At 37.6% G+C, this 22,094-nt stretch overlaps 2 protein-coding genes across 3 annotated transcripts in view; one reads left to right on the top strand and one right to left on the bottom strand.

The window, feature by feature from the left end:
* Positions 1 to 22,094, top strand: part of LOC133518824 (neuroligin-4, Y-linked-like) — a 75,346-nt gene that overhangs the window by 19,377 nt on the left and 33,875 nt on the right. The window lies entirely within an intron of this gene.
* On the bottom strand, positions 263 to 1,715 carry LOC133518818 (uncharacterized). Its single transcript, XM_061852547.1, has 2 exons — positions 1,184 to 1,715; positions 263 to 1,013 (listed from the first exon to the last, which is right to left on the bottom strand). Exons 1-2 carry the CDS (start codon positions 1,212 to 1,214, stop codon positions 373 to 375), a joined length of 672 nt encoding a protein of 223 aa, XP_061708531.1. The 5' UTR covers positions 1,215 to 1,715; the 3' UTR covers positions 263 to 372.

The following is a 22,094-nucleotide window of genomic DNA, read 5'->3' as shown; positions in this document are numbered from 1 at the left end:
TCCAGTGACCTATTTACTTCAAGACGCTAATCACCAACCCATCTCTGGATGTTTTTATGAACAAGAGTTGCAGAAAACTAAACACAATGACATTTATCTAGTGGAAAAAGTTTTAAAGCGTCGTGGAAATAAAGTGTATGTAAAATGGCTTGGCTTAAATGAAAAAAGTTGGATAGAAAAAGATAACATTGTGTAACTATTTTACTCAATAAATATTCATTTACTCCAAATCAATGAGGTTTCACTCAATAAAACATTCCTATATTCAGTAATATGAATTTATTATTAATACGTGTACATTAAAACATTTACATTCGCAGCGAGCTAACAATTTAAAATTAAACAATGACAAGGAATAAATGCATCATCACCTTAATATGTACGAGCATTCTTACATTTAGGTTCACATTCATAATCACCGGCAGCTATTATGTTTGGACCTAGCACACAAAATATTACATTGATTAAATAATTAAAAGATTTAGTATTGAACATCACGCGTGAAAATAGTTCCGCTGTAACGCCACCTAATAACGCAATCCAGTCTTGATAGTTGATTTGAGCATCTCCCACTATCTCTTCTACGTCATCGTTTAAATCGTCCCACATTACAATTAACGGGTAAATATGACAATCGTCATGGTGACCTTCGATATACAATCGTTTTAACAATCTCGCTACTTCCGCTCTAAATGTGTGAAATGGCATGGGGAGGCGCCATCTATTAATCAGAGTATTGTTTTGGAACGCTTTTATCCACTTGCTTTTACATCCTTGATAAAAAGATTTCATTTCATCGCTCGTATCGCTCTCAGAAGCGCTCTCTAGGCAGTTTGTTTTTCCCTTGTCCCCATCGTCTTGTTTTAACAGTGCCTTTGCTGTTGCCATCGGTTGTGGTCCGGGTGACGATTGCGAAGTGGAGCTGCTACAGCCACCGTCACAGCCGCCGCCGCCGCTTGTGGTGGTGGACAACCAACACTGGCAGCACCAAGTGGTGATGGTATTGTTGTCGGCTGGGGAAAATATAATAAAAATATTGTTATTATTTATATTAAAAGTCAGCAAGTGTTCCTAATTGAGAACATAAGGGATAGGTCGAAAGTGATAGATTATTTAAACTACACAGACAGAACAGAGGTGAAATACTCAAATGTTAATCTGAGTATAATACAACTATACTTACATTTGGTATGTGATGAAGCTTGCGGATCCATGATTTCAACGCAATATTCGTTGTGACACTGTAGTGGGAATATGGTTCAACATGCTCTTTTATAGCAGAAAAATTCAGTGGAGGGGTGGGGTGTAGACGGGGGGGCGGGGCGCATGTGGTAAAGAAACGTGTGAAACGGTTCTCATGAACTATATGAAAAGAGGAAAAGATTTGTTTGTTAAGTTATCGTACAGGAAACGAAACTACATTATTTTGTAATAATTAAAATATAAATATATGTACTTACCTCAACTTTCGGTGCAAACTGAACCATCTTTGTCGAGCGAGGTCAAATGTAGTCATTTACATTATTGCTCAACGAGCTATAGGAAATTGGCATCGATACATGCGAATTTCACATAACGCCTAGTCTCACTACGATTGCATATATAGTCGAGAAATTAGGACCAGTTTCACCGTGACGGGGTGGCCTAGGGGTTCATGACGTTAACTGGCTAAAGACGCCCCGGTTAGCTAAAGACGCTGGTTCGAATCCGACCTTCGCCACGTGGGGGGGTGAGGGGGGGGGGGTGGGGGGGGTGTGGGGGGGTGAGGGGGGGTGAGGGGGGGGGGTGGGGGGGGGGAGATAAATACCTAAAGTGAGCTGGAATCGGCATATCCTCCCTACTCATGGATGGCGACAGAACGGTAAAAAAAACGTAGAAACAAAAATCTCTTTTGCCCCATGATGTGGATAGGTCTTTCAAAATGAATACGTGCGTCCAAAAACCATTTGGTATAAAGTTAATATTTACGGAAATAAATCTCTCTGAAAGAAAAAAAATGTCCCCCCCTCCCCCTCTAACTTTTGAACCATGTGTTTAAAAAAAGAAACAAGAGCTTAATAAATACTTTCAATAAAAACTATATTGAACATGTCCAGTCGTTTTTGAGTCAATGCAAAAAATCTTCTCTTCTTAGTAAAAAGACGTACAAAGCGCTGCAAAGGTACTTCCTTATGCTTGTAATGTAAATGATACTTACTAATAGCTCCTATTTTGACAGAATGGTAACTACGAAACCCTACACTAAACATGCCTCACGTAAAAATAGAAAATCATCAAATCCGACCGTGTCTATCGTATCGTATCTCTTTTAGTCAGCTTATTAGAAGGAGGATGCGCTATTTATTACCGTTATGTTAAAAACATCCGATGGATTTTATGACGAGATATGTTCTCTTTCTTTTTTTATTAGTTTATGCTCAAATATTTAAATCTGCGGTTGAACAATCATTATTTTTAATTTACTTTATAAAATTTCATTACTGGTGTTTCAAATAACTGACTCAATATTTTACACAAAGAGGAAAATATTCATCTGTCTTAACAAAGGCCTGTCACGTCGACTCGCGAATATTAGATATTATTAAAATCGTTCTACCTAATATAATTAATTATACATTTCTGGTTATATTCTAAACAAATATAAAATAATAATGTTGATAATTAGGCTTAGGGCCTGTTTCACAATGTCCAAGTACAGTATTGAATAACTACGCTAGCTAAGTACGGTATTGATAAAACTTCCTTCAAAAGTTAGCACTTTATATCTACCAGTTAAGCTTATCTGAAGATTGTGAAACGCCAACGATGGCTTTATTTGTCAGATAAGTGGCAAGTAGCTTAGTCGGGACTTTACTTGGACATTTTGAAACAGGACCTTACACATCAGAGCTAACTTTTAGATTTTTCGTAATGAGTTTAAGGAAGGAAGATTATTATAATGTAATGTTTACCCAGGTATTGGCTGTCGTATTTATAAGTGCTTTTATGTATTCCTCATGTCACTGTATGATGTTAATATACATGTTGTATTGACTATTGTAAAAGAGCCCTTGAGACCTATTTGCAGAATATTTTTTTGAATTTTTGAAGAAGAAAAAATGCTTATAGATAGAAAGAGGTGGTAAAAAAACTCAGGTTAGTATTTCGTTTCGGGAGAAAAGTCGAATGAGAGTAAAGTTGGGTGGAATCGGAAGTTGTACCTACTTACGCAGGCAACCTAAATAACATCATTGGCTCATTCCACGTCAGGGATGCCGCAAGTTACATTTTCATTTATGCGTTTTTTCGTGATGCAAATATAATTTATTACCAGATAAGTGTTACTTTTTATCTCTTATACTTGAATCTAAATAATAAAGAAAAAAGAAACTCAATTATTGTTCGTCATTTCCTGATTATTTCGCTGAAATTCCTTTCCAACTATTTTTAGGGCGATAATAAAACCTGTTTTTAATAAAAATACTTTAAGTGACGAAAAATATAAAAGTTTTTCATATGAGTTTATTGATAATCAAGAAACATAGTATATAACTTAAAAAACGAACAAAATAAATAAACTAATCATTAAAATTAAAACCAAAATATAACAGAACTTATAAACTTATAAATAAAAAATGCACCCCAGGTAACTTTAATGAATTATGGTACCCAGAAAGCTGGCAGCGTTACCTTTTTGGATGGCCATGCTTGGCCGAGGTAGCTGCCAGCATTCCGGTCACCTGAGGTGTCTGTTAGGCGCTGGGAAATTTTCTTGAAAATTATTTTTTCGCTAGGCCCCCACGGTCCCAGAGTTACTACGCCAAACGGCGCAAATATGTAGCCCTCACCGAGGACAGCATATTTGCGCCGTTTGTTCTGTTCTGCGGTTGTAGCCGCAGCTCCCACCCTGACGGAGGTCGCCTGTAGGTGAGACGGCACGATCGTATCAACGCAGGTGGCGTCCCGCACAAGCGTCCTCCCAAGCTTCCACGGAATGAGTGTCATCCCGTCGGGCCGCTTGCCGTCGTCGCGTGCGATACCGTTCGGCTCTAGGATGGCCGGCACGCTAACGGAGGCAAGTGCCCTCCGGATGACATCATTCAGGGAGGCGTGGCGCCAGATACCGCCCGCGCTTCTTTGGCAGGACAGTCCGTGGTGGCCCAGCTCATCAACATTGGAGCCACAGCGGCAGCGGTGGGGCTCATTGGGTTCAACCCCCAGTCGCAGACTGGTAGCGAGTGCGAGGGTCGTTCTCTCTAGGAGGGTGCCTATGTTGGGGGATGGCAATGCATGGAGCCAGAGCCCCGACTCTGTATCATTATCTAAATAGTATTATTAATATTATTATATATATTTTAAGTTGCGAAAGTATCAATACTGATACAGCGGTTACGTTGTTTCGCGCGCACCTGCATTAGGGACCGGCGTTCGGTAACTGTGTTAAAGTCGTATCTTCGCGAGTTTTCAAATCGATACCGGGCTCTTAAGTTGTTGTAGTTCTAAGCTTCGTGGAGGACATTAGCTTGGTTTTAGACCTAATTTCATGCTTTCGGTTTCTATTCGCCGGAACAGTCGGCTCATCTCTTCCTCATCGGAAGCCAAGAGCGTTGTGTGTGTGTGTGTGTGTTTAAATTGTATATCAAACAATTTGCCGGTTTTTGCCGGACCCGTCCAGACGGGACCATCAAATTGACCAATTTGATCAGAAAATAAATTGGCGTCAATCTCATCTATTAGCGTCCACACATACACAATTTAATTCACCAATTTTAGATTTATGATAAACTTCAAGCGCTCAAATTCATAAATATGCCCCCATACACGCTTAATAATGCGTTCTAGGAGAACTAAATGTCGAAATCAATATGATACTCTGGCACACACAAACTTTAAAAATTGTAGGCAAGAGTTGACTTGTGATTAAAGATTTTTAATGACCTGAAAAGAAATATACATTTCATTTAATGAGATACATACATGCATTAATTTATTCTATGTTAATTTGTTAGTTTGCGCCCGTGAGGGACAATTTGCTATTTACAATAACAATTTTAATTTTATTACACTATGTATATTTAATTCCTTTAATTCCTAAGTTATGTAACAATAACATAACAACTTCCCACAGAAAAATTGAACTTCTTGCGTTTTCTACTAATGAGTTGGGTGTGTTTCAGTACAATGTTTTTATTTAAATGATCTTTTATAATGACAATTTGTGTAGCTGATTAGCTCTGGAGTAAAAAAAGACAAAAAAAGCCTGGGTAAAACGAAGACTGGGAGGAAAGGAAAACACTTGGATGTATTGTTTCGGAATTGTAATTATTATGAATAAATTTTACTGGTGATAGACTACAATAATAAATGTACCGACAAATCTACAATAATAATGCAAAAACATCCGTAATTTCGTTTTACTAACTCCAAACTGTAGTGTGTACCTGGCGATAAAACTTTTGATCGATGTTGTATGTAAATACGTGCAAATTTAAATAATAACAGTATTGAAACTCAACCAAGAGTTTATTTAGCATTAGTCCGCAATAACCGATCTTTGAGATATAACCATTTTTAAATCATAAATCGCGACTAAAATACATTTTTATACCAGATTTCTTTCATATTCGGTGCGACCTAGAACAAAACAACAAATCTGTCTGAACTGTGACCTCATGTGACGTTTCGTATTGCGTTGCGCTCATTAGCATTTCGCGCGCAATTTTTGTACTCTTTATTTATTATTTTAAGCAGTTAAACGATAATTTTATAACGGCAGTAGCATAGTATTGCCGTTTCTGGCTCAGTTTAGGTATTTATCTCCCGCGTCGGTCGCCTTATTTCCCGACGTGGTGCGTCAGCCGCCAGCGTGGCGCCAACAGACACGTGCAAATTGCAGAACATACGTGGGCATGGAGGTCGATGGAGATAAGAGAAGATAAGTTTGATTTAAAATTTGCATATATATGGGCTTATTTTTTCTTTTTTAATACCACGTCGGTGGCAAACAAGCATACGGTCTGCTTGCTGGTAAGCAGTCACCGTAGACTTTGGACGCCTGCAACTTCAAAGTTGTTACATGCGCGTTGCCGACCATTAAATCATGCGATATGCATTAATGGGGGAGGAGAGGGGGAGGGGAGCCACGCCGCTCCGCCCCCGCCCCGGCCATCGCCCCCGCCCCTGCGCCACTTGGTAGTTGTGCATTGATCCCGCCAGATGGCGATACTTTGTATGTGTGCGTTAGCTATCGATCCGTTTAAAAAGTTCGTTAATAAATGTATAGATGGCACTACTTTGTACGTGTAATCGACTCGCAGCCACAGTAGGTATACCGGCTTTGTCTCCAAAAATTGTTACCAGCGGTTTGTGATCTGTCTTTAAAAGAAATTTCCTTCCATATAAGTACTGGTGAAACTTTCGAATGCCATATATAATCGCAAGTCCCTCTTTTTCGATCTGCGAGTAGTGTCTCTCGGCGGACCTGAGCACTCGACTCGCATAGGCGATAGGCCGCTCGCCGGCAGGCGTACGGTGCGCGATCACGACGGCTACGTCCGTGCTGCTCGCGTCCGTCGTCAGCACCAGCGGGAGCTCGCTCGAGTAGTGCGCCAGCACCTCACTCGACTGTAGCTTTTTTTTTCTCGAAAGCGGCCTGACAATCCTTACTCCATATAAACTTGACATCTTTTTTTAGTAACTCATACTCTGTTGTCTAGACATTTTATCAATGACTTCTACTTTACTTGAACATGCCGATACTCCTACTCTTGAAATAACAAACCCTAAATATGTAACGGACTCTGCGAAAAACGTATACTTTTCTTTTTTTTCTTTTCAGACCGTAATTTAGTAATCCAGGAGGTAGTAGTTTTGATACTAAGCCATTTGGAGACGAAAACCTTTTGCAAGGTAGTCGTTTTACTACCATGTTATTTTGAAATATAGGCTTTCTGCAATTGTGATCGTTTTGCAATCCCGTCCTCATGCAGAACCGGTAATTTTGAAAACCAGTGGTTTTGATACCAACCCACAAATCGTCGATCCTAGGCAGAGGGTACCTGTCGATTTCTAGCCATTTGTTGAGCGTTAGCTTATAATTAGCACAGATACGAATCGAGCAGTCCGACTTGACTACTGATACAATTGGCGTAGCCCAGTCGACCGGGGTTATGATACCGTCACTCACCAGCGCGCGGTCAACTGCAATCGGAAGGCGAACGCTAGGGGGCGCGCGCGCATGAATACGGGCGTCGCGCCGTCTCGCAGCCGAAAGCTCACCGGCTCGCCCGTATACCACCCCTGCCCGTCTTCAAAAACCTGCGCATATCTGGAACTGAACGAATGCTAATCAAATTTCCCTCCCGTGACTATATTATTAGTATTATTACACTGAAAACTGTCGCGGTCCACAATACCCAGTTCCTCTAACCATTCGCGACCGATTAAAGACGTCCTCCCGCCCTTTACGACATACAAAGTGAATTCCCGTATCTTATCTTTATATTTAACAATAGGCCTTGTTTTGCCTACAATTGTTACGGGCGGGCCAGTGTAACATCGCAAAAACAGATTGGAATTTATTACATCACAGTCCATAACCACTCACTTGCTTTTGGTAACTGTAGTTACCAGCTGTCACCCTTATTTTATTATAATCTCTAAATCTCCGCAGATGATCGAAAATAATTTAAAGATGAGAAGCCATCGTGCGGGATTAGATAGACGAAGGATCTAACTTAAAACATCTGTTGCCCCATTCTATTCGCACTTAAATCGTGCCTATAAAAGTACAAAACGACGCCCCAGGGACCATCTCGCAAATTGTTCCGGCGATCTCTCGTCCGACCCAAAAGGATTTACTTCTGATGGCCAAGTGAACCTTAATTATATAATTCGTAGTTTCGTTTACTTTTTCCTTGTTTCTCTTTTTGTTCTAAAGCTTTGTCTGTGATTACCTATTGTGTTTTATCATAATTGTACATTATTGCCATTTAGTTTATCATCGATTTTCTCTATTTTCAATACAGGCAATTGTTCCGTTCAATTATTACTTAGCAAAAAGTAAAAAAGTGTTCACAATTATTATGTAAATAGTCCAACACACAACAACCAGTTATCAGGACTTAGTTTGGCTTTAAAATGTCAATAAATTGAAAAGTATTCTTAATTACAACCAGGCATTATATGGTGCTATTAAGTCCCTCGCCATGAGGACTTGAAATATTGTTAAGAGGGTATGATACCACGTGATTGTCTATACAAAAGAGAAAACGTTTTTCCACTTCTAAATATTTTCCATTCTCCATGATTTTTAGTATGTTATTGACACAATGAAAAACTAGGCTTATAGATTATCCTTTTATTCAAAATTTACAAAACTCATATAAAATAAAAAATAAAAAAACGAAGTTATTTGTTAACATTTACTAAGTGGAAATCGTTTTCCCCCCAAATGAAATTTCATAGAAAAATTACTGTTACTTCGTTAGATCCAAAAAGCTATTACCTTTTCCCTCTTAAGGGTATGTGGAAAATATGCATGTAAACAATGCCTCAGATATAACGCTCTTAAAAGTGAACTAAGTTATGGTTTTTAAGCCTGGGTCCCAGACTTAAAAACCATAACTGGGACGAAATGTACATCATTTGTACCGCCGCGCCGTTGTGTGTGTTAAGTATCACTTTGTCAATGAAAATTTGCATGACGACGCAGATAGGGAACGTAAGGCACTGGCGATAAGAGCGAATATCAGGTCAAAATAACATTCTTTAGAGCCCACTGTACTTATCTATTTGCTTGTTTGAGTTTTGTATTAGTGTTGATTCGGAAATGTTCAAGTGTCGCCTATTTTAAACCGACTTCAAAAAAGCAAGAGATTATCAATTCGGTCTTCGACCGCAATTTTTTTTGGACGATTAGTTACGTCAGAACTCCGTTATTTCTGAAACAAATTGGATTTTTATTTCTTTGAAACTTTACAGTTCCAAGTTGGTCACATTTTTGGTTAGCTTTTGCCCGCGACTGAAGGACAATAGTTATTTGTAAACAAGAGAGCAAAGTTTGATATTTCTTCGAGTGCTTGTTTTGTAGTCTAATGTAGAATCTTGAGCGTAGTAAGGGACTCAAAATCGCACGAGATGTAAATAACTTTGATCTCGTGTAATACAAAAATTTCACGTCAGTCAGCCATCAAATAATACAACCTGAAAAAATGTAATCCTTCTTCATCACTATTTCACTCATGTCAACAATTAACTTTAATTTTTAATGTCTAGGATTATGAGCCAAAAATCGGTGGAATTAAAACGTCGTTTTGAGCAATTGTGTTGAAAGAGTATTTTACGTCACGTTGTATAAGTATGGCGTATTCCTTTACAATGTTCGCCTACGCTTTCCGCTCCGGTTCACATTGTAACTTACGCCACTCGCCTGTTTTGACCCTTCTTATACAACGGTTGCATAAAATACTATAATTTGATTAATTTAATAGCCGTTTAAAATATTTTTATAGATTTTTTTATGCCAGAAAAGCCTTTGATGCCTAACCTGTCAAAGAATGACAATATGGCGGACGAATGTTCGAAATGTCACCGTATTTAAGAATTATTTCACTTAAAATTTAGTTTTTTATTCACAAGTGTGATGAAAACCATTGTGTGTTACACCGGGTGTAAGAATATTGCAAACACAAGTCTTTACTCCATCCAGCCTGCGGCTGTCGTGCATCCAAAGACCTTGTTTGCAAAATTTCACTTACCCCCCTAGTGGCACAATGTAGGTACTATTCTCGTTCACGGGACTATTGTGTTCCGGACATTCGGGAGGGAGGCATGCGCGGAGCGAAAGCCAACACGTAGAAGCTCGTTCGGCACTTTAATGAAGCGTAAGGGGTACACCAAGCAGATGCTGCCCTTGCTTTTTTGGGGTGTACGTTTTAGGAAGAAGTACATAGATTGTTAATTATAGGTACAGAGGTACTCAGGAGGCTTAGTGTGTTTATAAACATTTTTTTGAATTTTCTGAGGTGAGGTATACGATAGTATTTATGATGCTATTAAAATGAATACAAAAAGGCAATGGGAACCTTTTCACGTCGTTATCCAATTCTCGAAGCCGAACAGATAAATGGCGAACTATTGTATTATTCGAATGCCACTACGAAACAAGCAGTACATCGTCTGAAACTCCTCAGTTAGCATACAAATGTCTGTCTTACCCACGATCAAATGGTCTGTCCCTAAACAAAGAACTACGCGTAACTGGAAATACTACTTGAATATTTACAAACTCTTACTAGTTTATTATTCTTCCATAAGTAGTGCCACAGTGATAGTTGCGTTTCGATCGCTACGGAGCTTAGGCAATGGAACCTAATGTATTCTGAAATAAATGTTTTTTTTAATACGAATAAGGAATTGAAAACATTTTGGTTTAAACCCTTAAAATAATAATGTTCGTATTATGCTAAATATATAAATTGCATTTAGGCTACTAGCGGCATCGGACGTATGGATTTCAATCTTAAATTAAGCAGGTGTGTAGGGTAAGCATTATTATAATAATCTATTAGAGTGCCTGGAAAAAATTAACAATGCAAGATGATAAGTACAGTAAGCTGCAAAGATAACTGAACCACTGCAAAAAAAGTTTCTGTACGTGGGGTCAATTATCTCTGCAGCTCTGTACATGGCTAGAAAATAGTAAACCCGAAGGTAGTCGTCGTTTAGTCTTACAGCGGGACTTTAACTTTAGCAAGAAGTTGGATGTTATTTACGTTATGCAAAGATATGCTTATAGTGTACAATGAAATGAATATTTGGACAGGTTATAGAAAACTCGCAAAAGACTCTTAATACGATATAAAAAAACGACACAAAAAAGGCCATACATGCAAAAGTGCAAATCTTCGCAGCAGTTACATTTATATTAAAAAAATTTTTTTTTTTGAAAAACATCAATGGTGGTCAACCGACCCTGTTCAAAATAATTTTCGTGGAAAGTATTTATTAATGTTTAATATCTGCAATACATATTATCTGATTTTTAATATTTTTTGCATACCAGGTTCAAAAGTTAGAGGTGGGGGACACAATATTTTTGACTTTCGGAGTGATTATTTCCAAAAATGCACACTGAATTAAAAAACATTTTGAGCATCCTTGATGTTATTTTATACTACGTCGGCAGCAAACAAGTATACGGCTCGCCTGATGGTAAGCAGTCTCCGTAGCCTATGTACACCTGCAAGTCCAGAGGAGTAACATGTGCGATGCCAACCCTAACAACTCTCCCTCCCCTCGTTGAGCTCTGGCAACCTTACTCACCGGCGGAACACAACACTATGAGTAGGGTCTAGTGTTATTTGGCTGCGGTTTTCTATAAGGTGGAGGTACTTCCCCAGTTGGGTTTTGCTCTAGATCTGGAATGACATCCGCTGTGCTGTGCTGTGCCCTACCACACATAGCGAGATGAAATTCACAATGCCCATACCTCTCTTGTGGACGTAGTTTAAGTATGAACCCGGGTCCAAAACTACGGGGATTACGTAATTTACACATTACGCGTACTTTGCGAACATAAAGTGGTGAGGCGCATATTTTTTACAGCTGATGGTCTTTCCACCACGATACAACCGGCTGACGGTTTTTTAAAATTTAAAACAGCACCTAAACTATCATCTGACAAAGTATCAGCCGGGAGGCGATGACTGACGAAATATGCTCCTGGCCCGCGGTCTATTTTGAGAAAAGCGCATTATTGTCTGTAATGGGTTTTGTTCGTACGAGTACTACGAGTAAATTAAACGCACTCGCATGGTCATTCGTTTCAACTTTAGACTTAAGCCTGCAGATTGTTACATTACCTACCTACTTAGACAATAATGTAATATGTACCTATAATGTCAATTATTTCTTATCAAAAAAATATGTCGCCCGCACGGATGGGAAGAGGCCGGACGGCCTGACATTGGTTCCGTGGCGGAGAGGGCGCTGCCTCTTGTGGGATGCCACTTGCGTGAGCGCCTTCGCTGCATCCCATTTGGGGCAGAACGTGCGTCGTGCTGATGCAGCAGCGGAGGCTGCTGCTAAGCAGAAACACGCTAAATACTGGCATCGGCGTACGACTTTGTGCCGGTGGCTGTAGAGACCGCGGGGCCGTGGGTTGTGATCCTCGTTCTGGGTCGTAGTTGGTCCAACAGGTCTTCATAGCATTTCAGCGGGGGAATCCTGCAGGTATTATGGGGACCTTTGGGCCAGGTAGGTACGATGCAGGGGGGGGGGGTTATTTTATTTTTAAGGTTTTTAGTTTATGGTTTGTTTTGTTTAATTTTGAATAATTTACTTATAAAAATTGTGTGTTAGATTTAATTTAGTCATATCTTAGTTTTAGTTTTTATAATTAATTTTAATCATATTATTTTATTTATGTTGATGTTATACTTAACTGTCGTGAAATAAACTATAATTTTATTGAAAAATATGTGCGATCCAATAATGTTCTTAGCATCTTATCACTAAATATTTCATCTAACTTCCAGCTCAGTCAGCCCAGTGCACACGTCCTTCCCTACTGTTCCAGCTATACATATTTAGGTCGTTTTAATAGGCGACTAAAACAACCCGGACGCTACTCATTTTTAGGGTTCCGTAGCCAAATGGAAAAAACGGAACCCTTATGGATTCGTCATGTCTGTCTGTCTGTCCGTCCGAATGTCACAGCCACTTTTTTCCGAAACTGTAAAAACTATACTGTTGAAACTTGGCAAGTAGATGTATTCTTTAAGCCTACCTCATTAAGTTTTTCACACAAAAATATATAAAAAAAAACTATGGATAGGTCTTCAAAAATGATATCGAGGTTTCTAATATCATTTTTTTCTAAACTGAATAGTTTGCACGAGAGACACTTCCAAAGTGGTAAAATGTGTCCTCCCCCCCCTGTAACTTCTAAAATAAGAGAATGATAAAACTAAAAAAAATATTATACTTCGTCGTACGTCGTATAGTTCGACATTTCTAGTAACTTTTAATCAAGCTGTGCTATATTCTTACCCAATAAGCTGCCCTACTATTCTGTTCCATGACACTGCGATGCCTCAAGGGCTGACGATGAATAAATTTTCCATTATCTCTCATTTCCCTTTAACTTTTTCTTTAGCAGTTGTTCAACCAGTTTAGCATTTTTGTTTTATTTGTAACATTTATTATTTAGCAAAACGATAATTTTGTAAAATAATTTGAATTGTAATTGTAATTTTATAAATAAATTCGAGGAGAAAATAGCTCCAAAATGGTGAAGGCGGCTGCCAAACCCGGGGTCTGAGACATTTCTAGTCTCGTATTGTAGCAAATTTAGTTTACTTTAAAAACGTCCTAAGAAGTCATAAAAACGGCCAAGTGCAAGTTCGTTTTGCTCGCGAACCGAAGGTTCCGTAAACACTTTGAATTATCTCGTGTGATTATAAAGGCGGAAGACTTTTGACCTTATACTAAGTATAATTGTGTCCGACGCCATCTATCGGAAAATTGTCTAATTTGCGCGTTGTATGATGTATGTTGGTTTTTCGAGAATTATACTCTGTCATGTGAACCGATTTCATAAATTGTTATTTTATTTCAAAGCTAGATATTTCAAGTGTAATAAACACACATAAAATTGGTTAAATTGCAAACTGAATTCGGAAATGCTTTTTGTTAATTAAAAAAAAGATAGAGATCTGATTATATTTTTCCTGTAAAATTTATAGTAATTCTAATATCTTAATTAACTTCGGACATAAGGGAGGGGGAATAGTATTTTGTTTTCACATTTTCCAAGTGCGAGTTCGTTTTGCTCGCAAACCGAAGGTTCCGTACACACTTTGAATTATCTCGTGTGATTATGTCATGTGAATCGATTTCATAAATTGTTATTTTATTTCAAAGCTAGATATTTCAAGTGTAATAAACACACATAAAATTGGTTAAATTGCAAACTGAATTCGAAAATGCTTTTTGATAATTAAAAAAAAGATAAAGATCTGATTATATTTTTCCTGTAAAATTTATAGTAATTCTAATATTATGTAAAAGATCCATATTTTTCATTGATAAAGTTCGGAGATAAGGGATGGGGAATGGTATTTTTTTTTTCACAATTTTTTTCTACTATGTAATAATAATAATAAAATGTTTTGGAATGTTCAATTTGAGCTCTTTCAAATAATACCCCACTTGATCAAGTTACTAGACTTTGAAATTTTGCCCTTATTGGGCATTTTCCATAGTTATTAAAAAAAAAAGAGAATTCTTTCAATGTGCCTGAGTTATCGTTGTGATAGCTTAAGTGGTTCTCGAGATATTTAGCAAAGTGACAGACAGACTGACAGACAGATAGATAGACGGACGGACGGACGGACAGTCTTACCATTAGGGTTCCTTTTGAACCTTTTTGGTATGGAACCCTAACTAGTTTTTAGAGTTATACTCGCAAACTGGGAATATACGTTGGGCCAAAATTATAAACAAATCTGCAAAACATCAGATTTGACGCTAACACTGATATGTAAAGTTACTGTATTAACTCCCTCAGAGTTGGCTGCTTTAAAGGTGCCCTTTTTTACTCGACTGCGTCAGAAGGAGAGTAATGTTATTCGAGCGTATGTATGTATTGTCTGTGTACGAGTATGTATGTCCATTTCTTTCATCTTTCGAGTATATATTCGTATATGAGGTGTCGTTGAATTTGTTAGAATTGTGGTAGTGACATAGGCTATATAAATTAAGGAAATGACGCCCGTGTATATAAATAGAAGGGGGGCGGGATTTGTTGAAACGGGACCGACGGTTGGACGGGACCTAGTGAAACAACCGTTTTTAAAAATATATGTAGCAGTTTTGTTGTAGGGTGCTTTGTTTTACTACCAATTTGTATTTATTTATTTGCTGAATATGGGACACGGAACCCTTAAGAAACAAAACAACTTTCAACTGAATGGAGAACATACTTTTCTATATTAAATTCGGATTAAAAATAATGAAGACGAAGATTTAATACAAACTTAATTATTTGCAGGTGTTGCAAAATCATTTCTTTGTCTTAGTAATTTTCTTGTACAGTATATCTAATAAAGTGTCGTTATTAGAAAGATAAAACTCAAAACCATTGTACCTAATCCTACTAACACGCTGTAAACACATGTAGATAATTTGTATGAAGGGTGATTTCAATTGGCGAAAATAATGGATACAATTTTAAAAGGGGTTAGTGTTATCATTGTGTACTTCTTCTTGTTCTGATAAAAATACGTTTATTTGGGGTTCCATAGCAACACGTTACTCGTCACAGTACGAGTATTATTTTCTAAACTTATGTACAGAAGTTTAGTGTATATACTCGTATATATGAAATATTCAGCTTTCATTCAACTAGTCCATAGTCAACTCGGACCTCATATTAGTTTCGCCATGCCCGCGACTTAGCTCAGTCACCGTTAGTATGTACTTAAAAAATAATATGTATCTACAAAGTACTATTCCTATTAAAGTTGTTTTCATTTAAATTTAGTGCCACGTTTATGTCTCGTATATTGCTTCATTTGTTAAGAAAATGGACGATAGACGTCTTTGTATTCTTTTTTGTCGTCGCTACGGTCATTTAGATTCGGGATGAACTGTCCTGGGAAGGGTCAGATGAAATAACCTCGACCTAAAAGGGTCGGATTGACCTACTATTTCACCAGTTAACTAAGTAGTTAATTTGAAGTTAGTAGATGATGTACATGCACTTTTAATATATTTTCCTACTCATCTACTATTATCTGTCATTTATACATTCATGAAAACGAATATAAGAACCAACTTAAAGGGTTTGAAAAAAGTCTATATTGTCTATTCCTCATAACAGCACTTGTGCTTTAAAATCGCTATAACGATACTTTGACTAATGGTTACCAATCTCACAAAATCAAATTGAACACAGTTTCAAACTAAGTGCATTGCTGCCAAGTTATAAAATATTCATTTGGTTGCATAGTAGAAACAATTGCTTCATAAGTCAGAAACACGCATGTGAGACCCGTAATAATCGAGAAATTAATTGGGCAAAGAGCAAGTAGGGCTTTATGAGTTACGAGAAGGTGTCGCTGACCGGCCGGGCCGGGCGGGCAGGGTGCGTGAGAAAGTATGCTCGCATGTCTTAGCTGTATACTTTTGGTTTGATTACCTATATGATTCTACACTAGTAGCTTTTTGTTGACTCGTAGGAAAAGTATTGTATGCAACGTTGTATAAGTAGGTAAAAAAATGCTCATGGCGTATTCCTTTACAATGTTCGCCTACGCCTTCAGCTCCGGCTCACATTGTAACTCACGCCACTCGCATTTTTGGACCCTTCTTATACAACTGTCGCATAAAATACTATTTTGCTCCGGGAAATATATTTAAAATATCCACTTATTATTGCAGTAAATAACTTCACATCAGCAGAAATTAGTGTAAAACTGTTAAACGCTATTGTTTTTAAGCATTTATAATAATATATATATATATATATATATATACATTGTATATATATGTATATATATATACAATGTATTTGTTCACGTTTAGTGGAGCCGTTAACCACGTATAGTACGATGAATTTTCGACATCGACATCGTCCCCGACGACTCGATCGACAAATCACCATTTTAAAACTGCACCGTTTCAAAGTTTTATGGTGCCATATACTACTGCACTTGTTTATGAACCATTATCTGCACATCTAAAAAATAATAATAATGTGATAGCTTATGAATTAGGGCATAAATTAAAATGCATAAATGTCATAAAGAATTTTCCACAATTACTCGATAATTAATAAGAAAAATAAAAATCGTCTTTATAAATTTACTTTTTTTTACATTTTATCTTTTTTTTCGAAAACCTGACTTTCGTTGACCTGTACTTTTTTTATTGTTAAATGATAGCACAGGATATCAGCTAAAAGTTGACATCAAAATGATAGCCCTAGTTAAAACATTTCACAAGTAATACACGAGTCCAAACAAGACCTTCTGTAATGTGCGTCGAACTAAGTTGCTTTAGTTCTAAATGATAATCGGGCGGCGGGAAATTATTCTTTAGAACTAAGTTGACGCCCATCCCATCCATCCTATAACCATTTTCAACTAAACAAGTGTCTACTTTCTTATTCCAGGCCTTAGAAGCCTGCTTTGGGCTATAAATAGCTTTCTAAAGTTTTAAGACCTTTTTAGCACTGTCATCAAAACAATCAGGTATCTACTTATAAATAGTTTCCTCTAGCTCACCATTTCAAAAACTTGTTTTCACATCTAAACGGGTAACATCTAGTCCTAACTGTATTGCTAAAACGAACAATAATAACCACAAGGCTGTATGCCTGACATCGGGTGAGTAAGTCTCTGTATAGTCCTCACCAGCTTTATGTGTGAAACCCTTTGCCACAAGTCCAGCACGAAACCTCACGGAATTGTCACTTTCGTACTTTTTACATAATACCCACTTGCATTTTACAAAGGACAGCTCCTTGGGTGTATCCGCAAGTTTCCAGGCCTTGTTATCATTAATATATCATGCACGCCTCCAGCCGCTGAGCTTTTTCTGAGCCTTCCAGCGTTGCTTCAAGTGAAAGCTCACAGGTATCTTCATCACTCGCTGTACCTATACACGTTGAAAAGCCATAGCTGTCTGGTGGGTGCCTTTGCTTCTGGGAACACTTCACCTCAGTGACCTCTAGAACACTATCTATACTGCTGGCTGAAGAGTCTGAAGATTCCTCTTCTTCTGCTTTATATGTGTCATCACCATCATAATACTCTTCGCTACCTGAAATATTCGAAACATTCCCTGCTAAATCCAATGACATTCATCACATGGTATCAGTAACCTTCTCCAAGACAGGTTTTCCCTCAACTTCAACTGTAGTTCTCCATTACCACCACATCTCGGCTGGTTGTGATATCATTGGTTCCTAAGAAGATATATTCATAGCCTTTTGTAACGTTCGGATATCCTATAAATATCCTTTTTTTTCTGCCACTGAACGGCTTCTCCTTGGGGATATCACATCATGACAACACTCCCCAAAATCCTGAGATAGCTCAGATCTGGCTTTCTGCCTATTCAGAACTCAAAGGTGTCCTACCATTCATAGCTAGACAGTGAAAAACGTTAGTTTTACCTTGCTTCACACTAAACTTGACTACAGAAATACCTGTACCTGTCAAGTGTGAGCCCTTCCACAGTGTCCTGCATCTTGTTCAAGTAATTACTTACTGTTACTATCTTCAAGACCACGATGCCTCCTGACACCACTGCTGCCAACACTTGAGTGAAGTTTAATTTGTAGACTCCATTTATCAAGCACGCTGTGGCAACGAGTTCTCCATCCAAACATTCCGTCCAAATTTAGTGCATTCAACATTGTTGCCATTTTAAATCAACTCTCTGACGGATAGCAGATTTGTTGTGAAACATGGAATACACAAAACATTATCAACAACTTTGTATTCGCAGTTATATAGATAATAGATTTCAAAAACTTCCGTGACATAAAACGTCATCGACGAACCATTTTCTAGACGAATGGAAATGTACAATTCTCAGGAAACTGATTCTTCTTATGAATCCTGAGTCATCACACAACTGCTTTAGTTTTTCCCAAAGCTCCTTCGTATTTTGTACGTCTTTGATATGCACGTGAAACAACGGGTCTATCATAAAGATTAATTTTGCTTCGCTTTTCGCATCAACTGCGGCTTTTTCTGGCTTCGTGCTTTTGAGGCATCTCCAGAACTAGAAATTTCTCCGCTGCAAAAGCCCACCCTGCATAATTCTCACGACCTTTTAGTTTTGGCACACAAGTCGACATTTTTCATAAATTTATTAATTCTCAAACTGCAAAAACTTTATCCAGCACAAAAAATGCAAGTTTCTTACGAGAATAAATAAAATTTTGCTGGGACATAACCTATAATGAAACCACCATGTAAACGGATATCAAAAGCAATAATATATTAAGTCAATTCATATTTGAAAATATAAACAGTCACACAGTTCAAAAAGATTCCAAAGAGTATATTAAGCTAATAATTTCTATGTTTATAGTTATAGGTGGCGATTTATTAGGATATCAACACAACAAATTTAGTTTCAAGCAATCTAAGAGCTTGTATTTCCTCACATGTTTGAGAAAAGCACTATGTATACTCGTAACTCGGTGGAAATAGGCATTTTCTGACTCTTACTTTACGCGGTATTTAGTTACCTCATCAGGAAATGCCTTTCTTTCTATCAATCGACAATAACGTACCTACTATTTATTTGAGCATTCGGAATGTTCTCACGTATTGCTTTAAAGGCTAAGAGTTCAAATTCAAATCCATGGTGAACTTTATTGGCGAATAAACGGCTATCCTTGATTTTAATAATTTTCACACATAATCGTACGATTTCATTGTTTTATGCGTCATGAAATCATAAATAAATAAGTTGAACAACAAATAATGTCGTATGAGAACTACCTAAAGAAATAGTTGCAATAACATTGTTTGAATAAAGAACCCACGTTCATCATCACAATAACAGTCTGTAAGTAAATAGTCCAGCATAAAATTTGGAACGCCGAAATCTGAAACTTTTTCTTTCACTCGAAAGCTTTCATTTCGCGCATTGTACAATCTAGACTTTACCAAAAATAATTCGGTGATATTGCATATTTTAGTCTTTAGTTACGCAATAACCAAAATACAATTAGGTGAAATTTCGTAACTAAGTCGGGCCAACACACAATTACACGATACGACGTCGTATCGTGGGACGACGTTACGTCGTGTCACGTTGCGGTGTCGTGTAACGTTGCGGTGCCGTGGCACGATACGACGTCGTACTCCAGCACAATACGATGTCGTCTCACAGCACGATACGACGATACGACGTCCTGTCGTAGCATAATACAACGTTGTGTCTCGTTGCCGTGTCGTGGAAACCAATGATGTCGAAATCTTTAAGATAAGACTATATATATATATATATACACACCGTGGGCCAAGTAAACCCGATAGATTTTAACCACGCATTCCTGAGGTCATAAGGAGCAAAAAATGTTATATGAGTTTTTGCCAAATACGCCAAAAAAAAAAAATCTTTTTGCGTTTTCTGCACACGACTCGTTATTTATTTTTACACCTTGGTGTAAAAAAAAACATTACAATGAATAAGTAAAGTTTTTTTTTAAATTACAGACGAAAATTGCGAGTTTACTTTAAAACTTTAATATCTGTCAGTAGGTATGTCTAAACCAAGTCACATAGTGGCAACGTCACAGCTAAATAGGCGTTTTTGACTAAGTTATAAAAGAAACAAATTTTCACAGAAATTGTTACTATCTCTAAAACAAGACCGATATCAGAAAACATTGTATGACCTCCGTAGAATACACCTTTGAAATCTGTCGGGTTTAATTGGCCCACGGTGTATATATAGTATCTATAATACCAATACCGATTGTTTATATGTACACAGAGATTACATATTATATATTAGGTATTATGTGTATTATTAATGGTGTTTACGTATATATCATATATTTTGCATTTTTTCTTGAATACAGCATTGTTTATACGTTGGTTACTTTCAATGACGTCTTTATTATTTTCGTAAAAATCTTTAAACATTTTTGAATGAAGGTTGAATAGTTGAGCCCATAAGAAAGTAAATAAATGGCTTACACAAATTGAAGAATCACCTTACACTTTATATAGTGACACTGTTGTATGATGATTAAAATAAATAGGCTAAACATTCAAATACCAACTGTTCCGCCGCTTCAAAATTTATTATATATATATATATATATATATAAAGTATGCCTTTGCCGGTCGAATAAACGACAAGCACCAAAGAAAAAATGCAATTTAGCATGACGTCTCTATGTTCGCAATTGGAGTGTCTTTGCGTCGGCGTGTCGCTCTCCCCGATTTGAACATAAGTTTGTCTTTTTCTTTAATGCTATAAAAATTTACGGTATAAGTACATCGTAGGTTTCCACGACGCGACGCCGCAACGTGACACGACGTCGTATTGTGCTGTGAGACGACAATGTATTGTACCGGAGCACGATGTCGTATCGTGCCACGACACGACGCCGCGACGTTACACGAAGTCGCAACGTGACACGGCGTCGCATCGTCCCTCGATACGATGTCGTATCGTGTAATTGTGTGTTAGCGCTTAGTAACGCAATTACCAACAATTCTGTAAAATCTGGATCGACAATGCACGAAATGAAAGCTTGCGAGTGAAATACACAAGTTTTGATTGGCCGTCGCTTACCACAAACACTGTAAATAAATACAAAAGTGAAATAGTTTTTGTCTTTTAAAAGTTGCCGATATTATTATATTTATTATATCAAAGTAATAACTTTAAAATTTTCTATCAATTCATGCTAAAAAAATGTTATTATTTATTTTGTTCTTGCTATATTGAGTATCGATTTCAGTGTCGTGTTTCTTTACCTTGGACCATAAAGAGTAAAACGGCCGCGGGGTGCAATAGGAAAATTGTATTTACAACTCGTTATAACTTTCCGCTTTCGAGATTGTTTCAAATTTTCCTGAATCAACTTTCAAACCAAACCGTGTCTGTTGGAGTTGCACTATGTACCCAGAAAATCTAAAAAAAAACTTATTGAATAGTCAGTTTCTTTAACGAAATGTTTCTATTACCAATACCTAGACCTAGTATAGAATCTGAAGTATAAACTTAGCCCCAAGCCGTGCACATCATTAGGCCAGTACTTACATAAACACGACACACAGGAATTTTAAGAACTAATATAAAGTAATAAATAATTGTTAAGTAGCACGAGCACGACTGCCCGACCATATAAATTTAGGTAACAATAATTACTCTCCGTTCCACGGCACTCTGTTTTGCTGTGACAAGGCGAGCGAGTGAAAGGGAGAGCTCAGCCCAGGGTTAACCCGCTCCGGCCGGCTAGCGGACGCGGTACAAACAAGTCTTCGTGACACACACGTTGTAGCCGCCGTGCAGGTCAGGATGTCGACGACTTAAATAAAACTTCGATTGATAATAAAGTGAAGTATAAT

The sequence above is a fragment of the Cydia pomonella genome, chromosome 1 (assembly GCF_033807575.1).
Source record: "Cydia pomonella isolate Wapato2018A chromosome 1, ilCydPomo1, whole genome shotgun sequence".
Lineage (NCBI taxonomy): Eukaryota > Metazoa > Arthropoda > Insecta > Lepidoptera > Tortricidae > Cydia > Cydia pomonella.
This window is presented reverse-complemented; position numbering and strand designations above follow the sequence as displayed.

Coding starts and splice junctions, on each gene's coding strand:
- LOC133518818 (XM_061852547.1), bottom strand. CDS start 1,214: ATGGATCCGCAAGCTTCATCACATACCAAAT. Junction 1,014..1,183: donor AGCTTCATCACATACCAAAT/GTAAGTATAGTT, acceptor TATTTTCCCCAG/CCGACAACAATACCATCACC.